Source organism: Enhydra lutris, unplaced genomic scaffold (genome assembly GCF_002288905.1).
Source record: "Enhydra lutris kenyoni isolate GAN:26980312 unplaced genomic scaffold, ASM228890v2 scaffoldscaffold94, whole genome shotgun sequence".
NCBI classification, from domain to species: Eukaryota; Metazoa; Chordata; class Mammalia; order Carnivora; family Mustelidae; genus Enhydra; species Enhydra lutris.
The window spans coordinates 2,241,359-2,258,676 of record NW_019154178.1 but is presented as its reverse complement, the minus strand read 5'-3'; the positions used below and the strand labels follow the sequence as shown (position 1 = coordinate 2,258,676).

At 60.5% G+C, this 17,318-nt stretch overlaps 3 protein-coding genes across 8 annotated transcripts; 1 reads left to right on the top strand and 2 right to left on the bottom strand.

Moving 5' to 3' along the window:
• LOC111138890 (G patch domain-containing protein 4-like) lies at nt 1-6,236 on the top strand. Of its 5 annotated transcripts, none has more exons than XM_022490841.1 (9): nt 17-102; nt 1,086-1,282; nt 2,283-2,418; nt 2,867-2,940; nt 3,038-3,130; nt 3,231-3,317; nt 4,584-4,675; nt 4,898-4,951; nt 5,143-6,236. In XM_022490841.1, exons 3-9 carry the CDS (start codon nt 2,340-2,342, stop codon nt 5,954-5,956), a joined length of 1,293 nt encoding a protein of 430 aa, XP_022346549.1. In that variant the 5' UTR covers nt 17-102; nt 1,086-1,282; nt 2,283-2,339; the 3' UTR covers nt 5,957-6,236. The 5 variants fall into 5 exon arrangements, with proteins under 5 accessions (XP_022346553.1, XP_022346549.1, XP_022346550.1 ...); XM_022490844.1 differs by having other exon boundaries at nt 18-102; nt 4,901-4,951; XM_022490845.1 differs by lacking the exon at nt 1,086-1,282 and having other exon boundaries at nt 1-102; nt 4,901-4,951.
• A 63-nt stretch (nt 6,237-6,299) lies between these two features.
• Nucleotides 6,300-8,769, bottom strand: LOC111138891 (NAD(P)H-hydrate epimerase). 2 transcript variants are annotated; one of them, XM_022490846.1, is made up of 7 exons: nt 8,570-8,760; nt 8,373-8,481; nt 8,166-8,276; nt 7,976-8,089; nt 7,182-7,329; nt 6,639-6,819; nt 6,300-6,470 (listed from the first exon to the last, which is right to left on the bottom strand). In XM_022490846.1, exons 1-7 carry the CDS (start codon nt 8,749-8,751, stop codon nt 6,386-6,388), a joined length of 930 nt encoding a protein of 309 aa, XP_022346554.1. In that variant the 5' UTR covers nt 8,752-8,760; the 3' UTR covers nt 6,300-6,385. The 2 variants fall into 2 exon arrangements, with proteins under 2 accessions (XP_022346554.1, XP_022346555.1); XM_022490847.1 differs by lacking the exon at nt 6,300-6,470 and having other exon boundaries at nt 6,565-6,819; nt 8,570-8,769.
• A 3,667-nt stretch (nt 8,770-12,436) lies between these two features.
• Nucleotides 12,437-17,245, bottom strand: LOC111138796 (tetratricopeptide repeat domain 24). The gene is made up of 9 exons (XM_022490692.1): nt 16,540-17,245; nt 16,137-16,340; nt 15,565-15,693; nt 15,322-15,434; nt 14,872-14,970; nt 13,884-13,972; nt 13,618-13,727; nt 12,931-13,027; nt 12,437-12,518 (listed from the first exon to the last, which is right to left on the bottom strand). Exons 1-9 carry the CDS (start codon nt 17,243-17,245, stop codon nt 12,437-12,439), a joined length of 1,629 nt encoding a protein of 542 aa, XP_022346400.1.
• Between the last annotated feature and the right edge of the window lie 73 nt (nt 17,246-17,318).

The window sequence follows — 17,318 nt, the reverse complement described above, 5'->3', positions numbered from 1 at the left end:
TGGTGTGGGCGGCCTAGAGGGGCCGACCCGCAGCTTCCGGGAAGATGGCGGCGCGCAGGTCGGAGGGCGCACGTGTTCGCGTGGAGGGGGCCCGCGCTGACGGTAAGCGGCGGCCGCCCCTTGGACGGTGGCGGTCGGAGGCCGGGCTCGGGAGTGAAGGCGGGGGCAGGACAGTAGCCCCACCAGGTGGAGCTGCAGCAGGAGAGACGAGAGACCGGGGAGGGGGACCTGTGGAACCGCGGTCCGAAGAGTGGCCCCGGCCGCTTTAACGTGAGAAAACTCGGGTTGACCCGAGAGCAGGTGGTTCCGGACGCGCGCTCGCAGCTTTCGCGACCCTGCGGCGCACAGCCTGGGGCATCGTAGCTTCTGTCCGCAGTGACCGCTGCCGGTCGGTCAAGCCCCCGGGTCGTACCGGCTGAGCGCGTTCACGCCGGCCTTGAGCGCGCGGGGTCGGAGAACGAAGCCAGACGCCGATTCAGGGCGTGCGGTTTCCAGTGACCGCGGCGGTCAGCCGTAGGTCAGGGAGCTCAGAGAGCTCCAAGAGGCCGAGGGGTAATTCACACCAGTTCTGAGATCCTGGATCCTCTACTTGTCAGCTGTTGGGTTTGGGCAAGGAATAAACTGCCCTGCGATTTGTGTGTTTGCAAATGTGGGTAATAACACGTCCTGGTAGGGTCGGTGGGAGGATGAAAAGACGGTCCGTGTAAAGCGGTCAGCAGGCTGGCGTCGAGTAAATGACAGTGTCAGATGTTACTGTTGTTTTTATCAAAATCTGGGAGCTGATGGATCAGAGATGACTTCCGGGAGGAGGCCGGGTTTGGAGGCCGGCCTAAAGGCCCCAGTGTTCGAATTTTACTTTCCTTATAAATTCAAGAGCCATTTCTTCACCCCTGCTTTTCTGTCGGGACTCTTAAGGTGTCAGGTTTTTGGGTAATTGCCCCTCACAGTAGAAACATGGACAGAAATGTACGTCATCCTGAATTTGCCACTCTTCAGGCCCAGAGCTGGTATCCTGACCTGTGCCGAAGGCAGGCGCTTAAGGACTGAGCCACGAAGGCGCCCTATAGTAAATTATCTTTATACAGGTTAACTCTCGGTGAGTCAGCAGTGGTGGCCCTCAGCTCTGTGTGTGCGATAAGCCGGCCTGACCATTCCAGAGGCAGATGAGTGTATAAGCCGGGTAGTGCCGTTGTCCGGCTCCAAACGCAGGAGCACCTGTGCGCCCATAAAGAAATGCTGCTTGTAACTGTGGCGTGGTAGGAAGAGGCCACGTTGGAGGCAGGTAGGCAGCCTGAGGTTGTTTTCCAGCTCCCCTCTCTTAACTAGCTCTGTGACCCAGGCTTTGTTTTCTTTGTAAATTAAAGATATTAGCCACGCACAGGACGATCAGCATTAAACAAGACACAAAAACAATACGTGGAATCAACCTGTTATGCATGAAATGCTCAGTAAGGTCACCCTTCCTCTTTTTTTTTTTTTTTTTTTTTAAGATTTTATTTATTTATTTGAGAGAGACCACAAGTAGGCAGAGAGGCAGGCAGAGAGAAAGGGAAACAGACTCCCCGCTGAGCAGAGAGCCCGATGCGGGGCTGGATCCCAGGACCCCAAGACTAAGACCCGAGCCGAAGGCAGAGGCTTAACTCACTGAGCCACCCAGGGGCCTCAAGGGTACCCTTCCTAAGCTAGACAGTTTCAAAAAGGGTGTTCCAGCAAGATTGAAGACCGGCAGCGAGGAAGAGGTGCAGAGCCCCCACACTTGAGAGTACAGTGAGTGCTGGAGCGTGGCTGTGAGATACGGCTCCGTTCAGTATTCTCATGATTCAGGTTAAAGATCCCTTGTTGCTTTGTTTTTGTGTGGCAGTGAGTTGCAGGAGCTGTCACCACGTGGCGGTAAAGAGCGGGACTCCACGGGCGAGTCGTCTGGCTGAGTTCCTACACATAGTAGCTCTGTGACCCAGAGCAAGTCACGCTTTCTCTTTGTAAAGGAGGGATGATATATTCCCGGATGGAATGTTCCAGAACGCCTCCTGAACTGGGAGAATTAAATGAAATAATCATGTGATGAGCACTCTGTAAACTTAGGTGTTACTAATTAGACCAATCCTGCTTGACTTGTGGACACGCTGATGACCTCTCTGTGGTCAGACGGGGAGCCCCTCCCCCCCAGCAAAGACCAGGTCTCCTTCCTCTGTCTCTGCCCCAAGTTCAGAAAATAATTTTTATGAGAGCAGTCAGGCTGGAGCTGATGGATGATTTGGGCACTTTCTCCTTTTTTCTTGAAGGGCTGATGACGGTGTCTTCTCTGGTGAGGGACTGAGAATCGGGACTCTTGTCTCACCATGAGCGTCACCCCAGAGGTCAAGAGTCATGGGATGAAGTTTGCTGAGAAGCAGCTGCTAAAGCATGGATGGACGCAAGGTCATCCCTGGGGTGCCCCTCCACATCCCCCCCGCCCCCGCTCCCTGCGCGAGCCCAGGGGAGCAGCTTCCTCCTGGGCCATCCATAAGTAGTCCATTCAGCTGGAGGGGGGAAAGCCAGTTTAAAGGGAAATTGCAGAAGAAAATATCTGACTTTTCCAGAAAAGGGATGAGTGGAAGAAATGTGACAGCGGGTCGTGAGAAAGAAGTGTTTGGGAGGACTGTGGGGGAGTAAGGGTCACGGCCTCTATCCTGAAACAATCACGAGGGAGAGACGGGTCGGGGTTAGACAAAGGCAGGGACACTGCATGGAGAGGCGCCAGAAGGAGGGGGACTGGAGGGCGTCCCCCAGTGCTCAGTGTGTGTTGTGACAAGGAGTGGCACGTGTTGATGCCTGTGAGGGCTTGGGGCAGGTGGCACAATAAACCAGGTCACTCACTGTCCTGCAGGCAAAGGCCTGGGCCGGAAGGAGAATGGCATCACCCAGGCCCTCAAGGTGACACTGAAGCAGGACACTCATGGGGTAAGACTGGGCAGGCTGAGGGAGGTCTGTGTGGCTGAGAAGGGGACCCCAGGGACAGAGCAGGGACAGGTCCTTGGAGTTCATACTTCTCTGGCAGGTGGGACATGACCCTGCCAAGGAGTTCACAGACCACTGGTGGAATGAGCTCTTCAACAAGACTGCAGCCAGCTTGGTTGTGGAAACTGGGCAGGTACGGGGTGCTGATCGATGGGCGAGTGGACCGTGAAGGTCTGGGACGTGTGGGGTGCGGGGCACACCCACGTCCCCCACTTACTGATACCTCCCCACAGGATGGAGTACGGCTAAGGCATCTCTCTAAGGAGACCACCCGTTGTAGTCGTCCCAAGCCCAACATGCTGTATCAGAAGTTTGTGAAGGTGCGAGGGGCTTGGGTTAAGAAGGTCCATCCTTTTTCCTTCCCTGGTCTCCCCCAGGGCCTGAACCATTGCTTCACATGCCTAGCCCTCCTTCGCTCTTCTACACCTATCCTAACATCGTCAGACGTCACTTGCTTAGATAGCAGACCCGCAACCAGAATTAGACTTTCAGGTCCCAAGGGCCTGGGGATGGGGCCTGGGTGGTGGGGCACGGGCACCCGCCAGAGCAGGGCGGGAGGGGAGGTCCAGTGCAGAGGACTTAGAAGCCAGAGGAGACCCTACAGGTTATCTGACCCCACCCCATTTCCTCTCACATTCCACGGCCACCTGTTCCGTGCTAGGGCTCTCTGTGTTCTGCAGCGAGCCTTTCCCGTGTCTCCCCATCCCTGTGGCCATCCTCCCCTGCCGGATTGCTGGGACAGCCTCCTACCCAGACCCCCACCCAGTCTCACTGGCCAGCCCAGTCAGTGCACTGCCGCAGCGGCCAGAGCGCTCTCTTAACGCCTTGCACTGGGGCTCTGGTTCGTCCGTGACCGAGGATGACCGTCCCGATGTGTCGGACTGGCTCACCGCGCCCTGCGGTCTTGTCCTGCTCTCACCGTTCTCAGGCCTCTACCCTTGGGACGGGATCGGATTCTTTTGAAGGTACCGCCTCTGCCACCTGCAGGTTTCTGCGGGTGCTTGTTCCACTCACGGCCTTTGGCAGTGCCCTGCTGCCTTTCCCCCTTCACCTGCCCACTTGTGGTGGTCTCCGAGAGCTCACGGAGTTCCCGAAATGTCCCCAAACCCTGAAGTCGGATCGGTACCCCTCCTCCGGCACAGGCAATGCTTGTGTTCTGTCCCCCACCCTCCGCCCCCGTGTAGGCTCCTCTGGGCCTGTTCGGCTCCTGTCCCAGCCCGTTGGCCCGGAGTAGGTTCTCAGTCTTAGTTACGAGCACTGCGGGTAGGCGTGGGGGAGGGCGGTGAGAAGCGCCATGGGATGACATCAGGGGACACCAGGAGGACCCAGTGACCCGGAGCATGCCCCCTCCCTTCTTGTTCTGCTCACTGGTGGCTCCACCGCCCCCCCGCCCCGGCAGCCCACCTCCTGCCAGGGTGGAGGTACGCTGTGGCTCCCCTCTCTGTGGGTCTCCAGGGAGCTGTGTTGGGGGCTGGCAGGTCGGCACCTGAGGCTGCCTGTTCTGGGTGGGGGGGCTTTCGGGTGGCAAGAGGGGTTGGCAGTGGCGTCGAGTGGGCTTTGTCCGCCCCCACGATCGCTCTTTCTAGACGGCCACACTGACATCAAGTGGGGAGAAGCCAGACAAGGACTTGGAGAGCCACAGTGATGACGACAACCAGGGACCCAAGCCTCCGAAGATGTGAGTGCATTTTAGTGCTGGGGGTGTGTGGGAGGAGAGAAAGGACCAAGTTTCAGGCCTGACTGGGCTTCTCCGGGTGGAACTATGTCGGACTGATCTTTGCTTCCCCGCACCTAGAAAGTGCCAGGTCCCGAACAGGGACTCCGTGTTGACGGGAGGTTTCAGAGGGCAGGAGAGGTCAGGCCTTTGCGCGAGCTGTTTGTGACTCCTGGTCTCCCCCAGCAGTCTGACCGATGAGATGCTGCTCCAGGCCTGTGAAGGGCGCACGGCACACAAGTAAGTAGTGGTCAGCTCCTTGGGGTCCCTTCTTTCCTCCCCATCACAAGCCCTGGGCGGTGGCCTCTTCTGTACACGTCTCACGCCAGGGGAGGGATCCCCCCGCCTCCCCCCACCAGCGTTGCCTGCACCTGCAAGGGCCAGGCCTGTTGACCCCGTACCTCGCTTTGAGTGGACCCCATCTGCTTCAGGGCCGCTCGTCTCGGAATCACAATGAAGGCTAAGCTTGCCCGGCTGGAGGCCCAGGAGCAGGCGTTCCTGGCTCGTCTCAAAGGCCAGGACCCTGGGACCCCTCAACTGCAGTCTGAGAGCAAGCCCCCCCAAAAAAAAAAGAAAAAGAAAAAGAAAGGAGACGCCACAGCAACAGCCAGGAGCGCCGACGAAGAGTGTGGGGGAGATGCCGGCCGGGCGGACTGGAGGAGCAGGAAGAAGACAAGACGGAAGCTGGCGGCAGTGGTGGCAGAGGAGCCGGAGGGAGTGGCGGTGGGGAGTGCGGACAGGGGGGCCGCAGGAGCGAGTGCACCCGGAGAGGAGGAGAGCAGGGAACGAGCCGATGAGTGCCACAGGAAGAGAAAGAGGAGGCAGCACCGCACAGAGGAGACGGGGGTCCCAGATGGAGCGGCCCAAGGTCAGGAGGCTGAGGCCAGCGCCGGGACAGAGCAGGCAGAGAGTGGCACGTGCGCCGGGCTGCGGCGCAGACACAAGAGACGGCGGCGGCCGGAGGAGGGGGATGTGAACGCAGAGGACGTGGTGGAGGGGGCCGCTGTGGACGGTGGGGCCCAGGGAGCAGCCGGCAGAGCGCACGGTGAGGGGAAGAGCAGGAAAAGCAAGAAGAGAAGACCGCGGCGCCAGGAGGAGGAGGAGGAGGATGTAAGGGATAAAGGGGATGACGAGGGTGGCGGGACTCGGGAGGCCGGGAGCAGCCCAGGCGAGAGGCGGCAGCAGGGCCAGGCTGCGGTCAGCGCTGACCGGAGAGTGAGAGAGCAGCAGCAGAAGAGGATGTGAAGGTCAGGTCAGTGTGGGGCTCCACGAACTCCCTTCGAGGAGCTGGGGACTCAGACCGGAGTTGACGGTCTCCTGCGCCCTCCCAAGGAGGAAGCAGACCACTGAACTCCAGCTGCTCAGAGCCGGGTGTGGGCAGCGTCACCTGAAGCTTCTAACCCGGAGGGCGAGAGCTCGGGCTGTGGGAAGGGGCCTGTGGACGGCCTGCCGGGGGGACATGGTAGCTGCAGACGCAGCCCACAGGCCGCCGGCCCCCCAGACTAGAGTAAATGACTGAGCGCCAGCCTGTGTGTGCTTCCTGCTTCTCCACTCCCAGCCTGGGAACCTCTGAACACAGCTCAGGGGTTCCTTGGACGTCTCCAAAGAAATTCCTAGTGTTCACCTCCCATCATCTCGCCACCCTGCTAAGTGGAAGGGGAAAGCCCAGAGAACTCACTTGGGAGCTTTCTCAGCCTCTGAAAGTCCGTGTTTGTTGCACCCAAACACCCCAGCTGCCTCCCTGGAGCCGGTTCTGACCCTGTGGAGAGGTGGCCCCGTGTCTGCCAGGTCACTCTCTGGCTCCCGCCGCCTGTCACCCATTACTGCCAGGAAGGATCCCCGGATTCCACGGCTTTGGAGAGGGCCACAAAGTCTTTATTGGGAGGAACAGCCGCCCAGCCCCCCTCACTGCAGACGGTAGACGCACTCGGTGTCGGGGTAGGGCGGCAGATTCAGCTGGTACTTCTTTTCCAGAGCAGGTGGCACAAAGCGACCCCCCAGGTAGTGGTAGCGCCCAGTGAACTGGGTGGCTGACTTTTTGGGTGCTGTCAGGGAGATGAGCAAGTCTGGCTGGATCCCTCCGGAGTTCCCCTTCTCCACGTCCCATCCTGAGAAGAGGATGGTATTCAGGGAAAGAGAACGAGATCTGTTCCTCTTCGTGCCCTGCTCTACCCCTGTCCTGAAGGCCCCTGTGTCCCCACTTGAGGAACCTTCGTTGAGTCCTTGAAGCTCCGTGGACCCCTGGGCTTTGGTCTCTTGGATCCAACACATATGGGCAGTAGTCCTTAGCTCTGCTCCCTGGCCCTTTTGTGGAATCCACAAAGCTGTGTTCTGCTCCTCCAGACGCAGCTTTAAGCTTGGTCTGAGCCTTGGGTCAAGAACGAGGACGCCCAGATGCCTGTCTCAGGACAGGGCAGGGTCCCAGCCCCGATCCCTACCCCCCGGTCCCCAGCTTCCTTGGACCCAGCACCTGAGGGGATGTCAATGCTCGCGATGGGCACCGTGAGCCCATTCAGGACACTCAGGATGCTGCGGAACGGCTCCCGGACATCGCCTTTGAAGCTGAAGCCAAAGATGGCGTCCACGACCAGCTCGTACAGTTCGTCGATCAGCCTGGGCTGTGGGGGGCAGGAAGGGGAGCACGTCACAGCCCGCAGCTGCACAGGGGGCCCTTGGGAGACAGCTGTGCCTTCATGCACCATTCACAGAGGCACAAATAGGTCACCGATATAAAGGCATTCTCAGGCCTAGACTTCAGCACAAGCTGGTCATTGATGAGGCCAAGCTGAGCCCAGACAGATCTGTTCTGAGGGCCTGCCGGACCCTGGGGTGGTACAGGGTTTGACGGCCTGAGTCCAGGAGTCAGGACAAGCCACTTGCCTTCTCTGCACCATCCCAGTCCCCCGCTGTTGAATGTGTTAAACTTAAAAACAAAGTTCTCACTTCCACCCTGGTCTGTAGACTAAAGAAAGGGTTTAGGATGAGGCAGTTTACTGCTTATGAGTCCTGACCTCCGCGGGAAAGCGCTGACCGTGGAAGTGAAGGGAGAGGGGCTTCGGGGAAGGCGGCAGGAGGGCACTGATGGAGCACGTCCACTGGCAGGGGCTCCCCTACTCAAACCGCCCAGATCGGCGCCCCCGCCCCCGCCTGCACGGAGTCCACCCTCCAGAGAGATCAGCGAGCGAGCTCGGCCTGGGAACAGGAGGAGGAGCAGGACACCGGCGGTGGCTGGGGAACGGGAGGACCCCCACTGGAGCCACCTACCTCCGGGGGCATTTCACCAAGGAAAGGGATTTCCATTTTCTGACACTGGGTCACCAGCGCTGTGAAGAGCGGCTTGTTCGGCCTTTTGGGGTAATAAATGGTTGGCTGGTAGCCCTGGAGGAAAGGAGAAGGGTCGTCCGAGCCCGGGTCCCGGAAGCCCCGCCGCCCCGGTCCTCGCCCACACACTCACGAAGAGCTTGAGGTGCCGCGCGCAGACCAGACCGTCTCCTCCGTTATTCCCGGGCCCGCAGATGACCAGGACGGCGGGGGGGCTCCGGGACATGGACTTGGGGGGATAGGCCTGGAGGCGGGGTCAGAGGGCAGTCAGGGGCGCTGGGCGGCCCCGCGCCAGCCCGGCCCGCTGTCCCCGCCCCTCGGCGGTGCCCAGGCCGCTGACCTTGGCGATGGCCGTGGCGCAGCTCAGCCCGGCCAGCTCCATTAGTTGGTCCACGCTGAACTGGTACTCGTTGAACAGCTCCTCGTCCACCGCCTGGGCCTCCTCCTGGCTGCGGACACCCCGAGCCTCAGTCCCGGCGCCCCGCGCGGCCCGTCCCCGCTCCTGCCCCCCAGCGAGCCCGCCCCGGCCTCGCCTACCTCAGGTACTTCACCGCCGGGCTCGCCATGTCCGCAGGCTCCCCGGGGCCGCCCGAGCGCGGCCGCCGCGTCCCCCACCACGTGGGCCCCGCACGGCAGGCGCCGGCCTGGCCCGGGACGCGCCGCAGATGGGAGCCGGCGGCCAGCAGCCCGAGCCCCAACAGCGCCCGCAGCGCGGACATGGAGCTCGCCCGGCGCATGTGCGGCGCCGGCTCCGCCCTCGGAGGCGGGGCCGCGGGTTCGCTCCCCCTCCCCCCGCGGACGCGGGGCCGCGCATTCCGGGGGGCGGAGCCGCCCTGCGGGCAAAGTGTATAGTAATGGGTCCTCGGGCGCCGGTGGCGGTGCGGGCAGCCCGGGGTCCTTCCCTGGCACTGCCCGGCTGAGTGGACGGGGCCTCCCTGGTGTCCGCGTCCCGTGAGCTCCCACTTCGACGGTGCGGGCGCTCACAAGGCCGGCCCGGAGCTCGGGTCCTCGCCGTCGAGGCCGGTCCCTGCTAGAGGGACAAGCGCGGGTGGGAAGGGAGCCGGGCTTCATTCAGGAAGCGGGCGACCTGGGAACGGGGTGGACCGCACCCCAGGGCCAGCCTTCAATCCGAGCGATCCTGGAGCGTTTTGAAGGGGAGAGCGCCAGAAACGGGGGCTCGGTGCGGGAGAAGCCGGTGCCCGGGCGGTGAATCGTTCGTAAACAGAACCCCGAGCAGGCCTAGTGTTCCCCAGAGCCCCTTCGCGCCTCAGGGAAAGGGGGTGTCCTGCTGCAGACCAAGGGCCTTAGGTCGGCAAGCAAGGACTGCAGAGGCTTGAAAGTTAACCCCAAGGCCCTGTGGACTGCTGTTTGCGGTGTAGTTTGGGACCCCTGTCCCAACCACATTAGCTGCCCCTGCCCACCTCTGCTTACTAGCATAGCGCGCTGCGTTTCCCTGATACTTACTCAGCGTTTGCCCCCTTTACCAAGGTAGATGATACTTATGGTGGGGCACCTGGCCGGCTCCGTGGGAGGAACATGCCCGCCGGTGATCTCCAGGTCATGAGGGTGTAAAGATTACTTTTATTTATTTTCGTTAAAGATTTTACTTTTAAGTAATCTCTACACCCAACATGGGGCTTGAAATCATGACCCTGAGATCAAGAGTCATAGGGTCTTCTGACTGAGCCATCCAGGGGCCTCCTGAAGATTCATCTCTAAAACACAGTGCGAGGCGTGTTTTTTGAGCATGTGCCCCGTGCTAACACGAATCAGCTCATTTTATCCTTGTGGCAGCCCTGTTACCATCCCCATTTTCCAGACTGAGAAAACTAAGCTCCAAGATGTTGACTGACATGCCCAATGATACAGTGACAGCTGTCCACGGAGCGAGGGTCCAAGCAGCTTGAGCTAGTCTGAACTCTGAAGCATTATCTTGTAGGGTGTGGCCTTCCACGCGTGAGGAAATAGGTAGAGCGCTGTCGCTGCTGACTTCATTCCGACGCGATGTAGGAATAAAACAGGGACACGCACATACCCCACCACATGCTCAGAATTTATAAGACAGCCACTGGAGGGCTGTCCCGAGGAAGGAGGAGCTGAAGACCTACTCCATCTTACCGCTGCCTTTCAGACTTCCAGAGTTTTCTTTGGGAAATGCCTTTAAAAGCAGTTAGGAAGGACACAGTGATCACAGCCCTGCTGAGTTCCAGATGCTTACCTATTTCATCCTGTCAATCCTATGACCTGGCTTTATCCTCACATTATAGCACAGAGAAGTCAAGTAATTTTCCAAAGACCACACAGCTGGGGGTTTCTGGGTGCCTCAGTCGTTGGGCGTCTGCCTTCCACTCAGGTCATGGTCCCAGGGTCCTGGGATCAAGCCCTGCATCGGGCTCCGGCTGGAAGCCTGCTTCTTCTTCTCCCTCTTACCCCGCTTGTGTTACCTCTCTTGCTGTCTCTCTCTCTCTCTCTCTCTCTCTCTCTGTGCCAAATAAATAAATAAAATCTTAAAAAAAAAAAAAGAACATATAGCTATTAAATGGTAGAGCTAATGACGGTTGATACAGCATTGGCCTGACCCAGTGTCAGTATTCCCGTGGGGCAGGTGCTGCTACCTGTCCCCCAAAATCCATTCTCTTCTCTTCCTTTGGCAGCAGAACCCCTGAGTTGGGTCTGGCCGCGGGGCTGCCCAGCTGAACACTACATTTCCCACTCTCCCTTGCAGCAGTGATGCATGTACGTGCGACTACATGCTGACCAATGACGTCTGAGCAGAGGGGAGGTGTGGCGGCCAGGTCCTCCCTTTGGCGGGGAGGCGGGGAGGCGGGGAGGCGGGGCTTATTTTCCCGCACTTCCTCTTTCCCTCCTGCCGGCTGGGAACAAGGGCTCTGCAGCCACCGAGCAGCCATTTTAGACGGGGGCAGGGGAAACCGGTGTGGGGACCACGGGGCGTCCTGCGGACTCCCCAAGCTCCGCGAACCGGGGCTGCTTTCATGGGAGAGGAACAAATTTGTCTCTGCCTCTGTTTAAAGGCAGCGTACGTCGGGCTTTGTTAACAGGAGGTGGACCTGCATCCCGCACAAGACATCTTGAATGCCTGACGAGGTGCCAAGGAAGGTGGGCCGCCGTGTCCCCAGCCGCCTGTTCCATGCGTGGCACAGGCTAGGTCCCCTGCAGGTGTTTAACGGCTCCTCAGACGCTCAGGGTGAAGTACTTCACAGTGTATAGAGGCGCTCTTCCCTGACACGAGCGAGAATGGGTTATTTTATTTCCATTTAAAAACGCATCCGTCTGCCGTCTGTCGGAGTGCGGCCGGCGTCTTCTCCTGGAGCCCGGACTGGAGCTCTGCGTCCCTCCTGTATCAACCTCATTAGGGGTCACCTGCACTTTCCAGGCTGCTTCCTGGAGGTGGAACAGTTAATAGCGTGTTTGAGGCAATCGGAGTGCAAAATTCACGTAGATTTTTACTATTTTACCCCAAAGTGTGATCATCGTCTTGCTCACATCTAATTCAACAGTAGTTTTTGAATTGACTCACGTTAATCAAGACTTCCAAGGATTCAGCTTCGTTTTCATACAAACAGGGCTTGTTTTCACACTTGTTCATCAGTTTGTGTGACGTTTAATTGAATCATGGTTACAAGAACACGGCAGTCGGCGTCAGCACATTCGGCACCAACACAATCAGCCCCCCGCAGGCCCTAGCGCAAACGGGGTGGCAAGCCGCACGCCATTCTACGAGGTGCTCACCGGCCGGGTTTGAATCCTGGCTTCCCCGCTTCTCAGTTGTGTGGCCGGGAGGACACCCATGTTCTCCTCATCTGTGAAAGGGGGTCGTCGCTGTGAGGACTGCGGGAGAAAACCCTTGGGAAGGGCTCAGAGCAGGGTGTGGTGGGCGCTGAGTGACCCACACACTTTCCAAAATGTGGTGGCCGCTGACAGCAGCGTCCGGCACGCCTCAGGGACTGTGTCCCCAGCGCGTGACTTTCATGGAGGCGGTACAGTCCATCTGTGGGCTAAGATGAGTCCTCTGTAGCATTTAGTCCCCATTTCCACTTCAAGAAGGTGGAGGTCTGGAGCGAGTCCATGACTGCAAAGCCTCCTGACCAAGATGTCACAGCTTTTAGAGCGGCGAGGCCTCAGCAGTCATGAGGTCTGGATCCAGAAGGAAAAGGGGGAAATTCACGGTCCATTTTCCCTTTTTCTTTTGCCCATTGAGCCCCAAACTCCCAACAAGGAACAAACAGAACACCTCAGTGCCCAGACTGCAAAGGCCCTGTTCAGCCGACAGAGGTGCCCTCTTGGCGGTGGTGTTCCCTTGTGTGTCCGTAGGGCACTGGACAGCGGGGAAGAGCCTTGGTCCCAGAAACCACAGAGGCCACACTCAGGGCCCGCAGAGTGGGGTCACATGATCACACAGAAGCCAGACTCCGTGGGTCTCCTCTGACGGCTTCTGCTGGGGGCTTCCCTGGGCCAGCCCGACCACCTGCGGGAGGCAGGGCGGGGCTTGCCAGTGGGGTGCTGGAGAGAGGGCAAAGGGCCTCCCGCCCTGGCGGCAGCTCCCGGCCCTCGCCTCCCTCCGCTGCTAGGCTCCAGGGCAGGAGGGGGAGGTTTGAGCGCACACCCCCACCCCTGACCCTGTTCAGCTCAGCAGGATTGTCCCTTTCTGGGGGGACTCCAGTCCGGCTGTGCAGGAGACAGGGAACACCCCAGGCTCTAGAGCTGGATGAGTGTTGTTCCCATGGTTCAAGGCCAAAGACAAAGTCCCCCAATCACTGGACCACATCTTCCCCAGTTTGACCAGTGATCATGTTCTGTTAAAACCATCCAAAGTCGCATCCTTTCACACTCCTTTTATCCATTCTTCAGGCCTCCTCCCCTTCCCCACAGGGACCTACCTATTGGCTTGGGGGCCACTGGGTACCAGAATGCCAGGGTGCTCCTTTTGGAGGGGGCCTCGGCCTCCAAGCAGGAGATGGGCCCCGGTTCCTGGACCTGGATGGAGAGGGACAGCCACATTTATCACTTGCCTCTCTGGACCAAGAATCACATGGTGGGAAGAGAAAGCTTTGGGAGAAGAGCAGGGAGGTGGGGGCGGGATGCGCGCCCTGGTCACGGACAAGGAGGGTGCAGCAGAGCCTGCCTCTGTACAGGACAGGTGTCCGGTGACAACTCACTGCTGTCTGGAGGACACGCTACAAACAAAACAGGGAATTCCACTCGGAATAGCATGTAGCCAGGGACGCTGCCCGCAGAGGCTGGAGCCTCTGGGGGAAGCTGGTAAACAGGGAGCTGGACAAGATCAGCACCCGGTACCTGACACGTAGCAGGCTTGCAGTAACACCTGTGCTCTAAGATCCACAGTTCTAGAGGCTAGGAAAGCCGCGGAAGCCAGGGGGAGAGATGACTGCGGAAGGGGAAGCTGGACAGGGTCCTGAGACATGAACGGGACAGGAGCGGGATGGGGAGGGCTGGACGGCCTCAATGGCAGAAGGCCGGGGGCCCTCGGGGAACCGGAGGGGTTGGGACCACGCTCCCATTTTCGGGGAGGAGACGCACAGCCGGGCGGGCCTGCTCCCACTCACGCTCCAGGCTCTGCGCCCAAGACACCACGGGGACATCATCGGGAAGCGGCTGGTCCTCTGTCTCCTCCTGGCTCTCCATGCACTCTTCTTCTTCCCACCCTCTCGAAGACCTGGAGGGGTGGGGAGCAGAGGGGAGAGCGGCACCAGGCCAGCCTCTCCTCCCTGGGGTGCCTGCAGACCCCAAACCCCCACCCAGCGGCCGCATGCCTCCAGCGCACCACCCCTCTCCCCCACCAACCCTGGAGCCCCAGCCTTGCCCCACTCACCTGTGTGGCGCTTCTGCCCCACCCCTTCCCGCCCTGGCTGGGGGCCCTGCTGCCACCCCTGGAGCCTGGGTCCTCCCTGGCGCCGAAGTCTGGGAATGGTGGGGAGCAAAGGGAACTGGCTAGGGGTGTATCTGCGAGTGTGTGTTCTCTGCACACACCACGGCCCCCCAGAGACACAGACGTGCTACAGACAGCCTGGGGCGCGCCACCCATCTGAGAGTGGAAATCCGTGGTGGGGTCTCGGCTAGTGACTCTCAAGGTAGAATCAGGCTCCCCATTATCACGCCTGCCCAGAGCCTGGCCTCCACCCCCACCCTGCCTGGAGCCTCCGGAGGCAAAGTCCCAGAAGGCTGGCGGCCACCAGTCCTCTGCCCCGAACCAGACTAATTTCATTTTGCTCGAAAATTATAAATACAGTGTCCTGGTCTTTAAGAGAAGACATAAAACTCCATTAAACACATAGAATAAATACCGAAGTATAACTTTAATTCTTGGAGGGGAGTTGGTTGCCTGAGAGCATCTCAGCAGAGACAGGGTTGGGGGGAGCCGGAGAGGGAGGAGGCGGTGAGACCTGCAGGGACCCGCGCGCAGCCCCGCCTCCGGGGACAGGCCCCTCCCTGGAGCACTGCCCCACCCTGTGGCATTTTGGAGAACTGCAGCCAGGGACTTGCTTTCCACCCGCTCTGGGTAGGGCCTGGCATCCTTGATGGCACCTGACGCTCAGCTGCTGGGTCAGTTACCACTCAGCCAGAGACGGGGCACAGCCCAGCGCTGGGAGATACGCCAGAATTCTCCGCCGACTTCCCCACCCCCGGTGTCCTCGGGAAAGTGACCCGTGTCCCCTCTCCAGGCTCCCCTCCCCCACCCCCGGGCGGATGAACACCCAGGGTCCGGGCAGCATCCCTGATGGGGTCAGCTCTGCCTGCCACCACCTCCTTCTCAGGGTGGCCTCTCCCCATCCCCAGGTCCCTGTCCAGGGTCACCTCACCAGCATGTACGTTGGGACAAGCCCAGCCTGCGCCAGGTTCATCCTCATGACATCGGCCAGCTTGGCCACCAGCCGGTCCCGCACAGAGTCTGGCTCCTTCTGGAGAGAGGGTGGATAATGGGGGAATGGGGAGGGTCTGGGCTATGCGGTCCTCTGTGGATTGGGGAGGCAAGAAACTGGAGAGGGCGGAGGGAGGGGGGCTCTGTCTTCCTTTCTCTTCTACCCCATCCCCACGCCCTTGCCCGGATCTTGCTACTGCCCGCCTGGAACTGTGAAGGGACAGGATCTTCCTCACAGCAGAGTCCCCGGACCTAGCACACAGTGTGCCCGTTGTGCGTTTGGTGAGTGGTTGGAGAGATGGCAAGGAGAGGACAGAACGCGGGACGGTCAGCAGACGAGGCTTGCTGGAGGCGTAGAGGAAGAGCCGGGTTCTGGGAGGGGTGGTCTCACCTGACTCCGGGCCAGCGCTTCCTTATAGTAGCGCAAGGCCTGGTCGTGCTGCCCCAGTCTGGCTGCCGCGGCCCCCAGCCCCTCGCAGGCCTGCCACTGCCCCTTTATGTCCCCTGGGGAAGACAGCCCGGAGGTCCTCTCTTGGGTCCCCGCAGCACTGACCCTCCCTTCCAGAAGTACTCACCACCAGCCCCCGGGACCCCTGGCCTGGCCCCCTTGGCAAGCCACCTGCTAAGCCCTCACCGGTGTCCCGGGCGGCCTGGAGGGCATGCAGGTAGCTGTCTCGGGCGGCTCCATGGTCCCCCAGCTGGCTCAGGGCGAACGCCAGGCTGCCGAAGCTTCGTCCCTGCTCCCGCCGTTGCCCCACCGAGCCTGACAACAGAGCCAGTCCCGTCCTAAGAGGGGACCTTGACTGCTGAGACGTCGGCCAGCAACCCCAGCAGGCACCCAGGAGTCAAGGCGCTCAGCCCCAGCACCCCTCCCCAAGGCACCACAGGGATCGCAGCTCTCCATAGCCAGCCTCTCCTCAGGCCTGAGTTTTGGCCAGAAGGCATCTCCACCTGCCCGCCCCCCCAGGAGACCTCCTCTCCCAGCTGGGGCTATGCCCTCTGCCCACTGCTGTCTTCCCAACCCCAGGCCTTGGCCTCTGAGCCCTCATCCCCCATCCTGTCCACCTGCCCCATCTCCTGCACCACCAGCCCTCCCCTGGTTCTGGACATTCCAGCCCCCTACCTCGCCCTAAAGGTCTGTCCACCTTGAGCCCCAGCTGGAGCCCCGCTGAGTCCCTATCCCCTTCCCCAGGCCCAGGTACCCACCATGCAGGTCAGCAGCCTTCTGGTGAAAGTCCCGAGCTTCCTGATAGTTGCCGAGGGCACTTTGGGCAGCCCCGAGGTTTCTCAGCACTGTGGCCTCCTCTCCTGGCCCCTGACACAGGGGCAGGGCCCGCAGGAAGGCCTCTGCTGCTAGCGGGAACAGTTGGAGCTGGGAGTAGCTCAGGCCGAGGTCAACATAGAGCTGCCCTGGAGGGCATGGCCAGGGTCACAGGTAGCCAGGCCAGTTGCTGCTGATGCTGCCTCGGTACGGCCCCTGTGCCCTTCTTCCGGGGTCCTTCGCCCTTTCCCCGGCCCCCAGAGAAGCCTCTGCCAGCACCCCACCTCTCAGAGCATCACTTGGTCTGAACGTCCCCAGACCCACACCTCCTCTGCCCGAAGGCCTCACCCAGCAGGCTGCTCTCAGGGCTCCTCTCTGCAAACCTCCGGCTCTCCTCCAGCACCTGCACCACTTCGACCACCGCGTGCTGGCCGCTGTCCAGCATGCACCCCGCCGCTGCCCCCGCGGCCAGGGCTGCAGCCTGGGACTGCCCAGCTTGGGCATAGGCCTGGCTAGCCTCCTGCAGACACTGGGCTGCGAGCTCAGGCTGTCCCAGGGCCCGGTAGCAGGCTCCCATTTTTGCCTGGGCTTGTCCCTGGTCGCCGAGTGGCCGGTAGTGGCCCAGGGCCCTGCGGTACCAGGCCAAAGCTCGAGGCAGCTTGCCCAGGGCCTCGTAGGCCAAAGCCACGTTGAAACACTGGTCTCCATGACCTCTGCCCTGTGCCTTCTCTGCAGGCTGGGCTCGCAGCAGCAGCTCCAGGCCTGTGGCTGGGTCCCCAGTCTCCACATAGGCGGCCCCCAGGTTGAAGGCACAGGCCCGGAAAACAGGGGTGTCCCGAGTTTGTGGGGTTTCAGAGGCCAGGACAAAGGCCCTCTGGAAGCAGGTCAAGGCTTCATGGTTCCGGCCAGCCAGTAGGGCTCCGTGGCCAGCCCTGGTGAGGGCTTGGATTCTGGCCTCGTGCTGCGGCCACTCTCTCTTCTTCTTCTTCTTCTTGGAGCTCGAGGGTTCAGGCTCAGGCCCTCGGGGCGCAGCCTCAGGGTTGGAGAAAGACATGGTGCTGACAGTGGGGAGCAGAAGGGTCAGTATGTTACTCTTGGCTTCCTCCAAAGCAGGATCCCTCCAGGGT

What these genes read in the sequence shown, in the direction of transcription:
- LOC111138890 (XM_022490842.1), top strand. Translation starts at nt 2,340, where the DNA reads ATGAGCGTCACCCCAGAGGTCAAGAGTCATGGGATGAAGTTTGCTGAG. An exon ending in TGGTTGTGGAAACTGGGCAG is followed by an intron (nt 3,131 to 3,230) that starts GTACGGGGTGCT and finishes ACCTCCCCACAG; the next exon opens with GATGGAGTACGGCTAAGGCA. An exon ending in GGACCCAAGCCTCCGAAGAT is followed by an intron (nt 4,676 to 4,897) that starts GTGAGTGCATTT and finishes GGTCTCCCCCAG; the next exon opens with CAGTCTGACCGATGAGATGC.
- LOC111138796 (XM_022490692.1), bottom strand. Translation starts at nt 17,245, where the DNA reads ATGTCTTTCTCCAACCCTGAGGCTGCGCCCCGAGGGCCTGAGCCTGAA. An exon ending in CCAGGCCGCCCGGGACACCG is followed by an intron (nt 15,435 to 15,564) that starts GTGAGGGCTTAG and finishes TGTCTTCCCCAG; the next exon opens with GGGACATAAAGGGGCAGTGG. An exon ending in TTGTCCCAACGTACATGCTG is followed by an intron (nt 13,973 to 14,871) that starts GTGAGGTGACCC and finishes CACCATTCCCAG; the next exon opens with ACTTCGGCGCCAGGGAGGAC.
- LOC111138891 (XM_022490846.1), bottom strand. Translation starts at nt 8,751, where the DNA reads ATGTCCGCGCTGCGGGCGCTGTTGGGGCTCGGGCTGCTGGCCGCCGGC. An exon ending in CCGGCGGTGAAGTACCTGAG is followed by an intron (nt 8,482 to 8,569) that starts GTAGGCGAGGCC and finishes GGGTGTCCGCAG; the next exon opens with CCAGGAGGAGGCCCAGGCGG. An exon ending in GCGCCACGGCCATCGCCAAG is followed by an intron (nt 8,277 to 8,372) that starts GTCAGCGGCCTG and finishes CCCCGCCTCCAG; the next exon opens with GCCTATCCCCCCAAGTCCAT.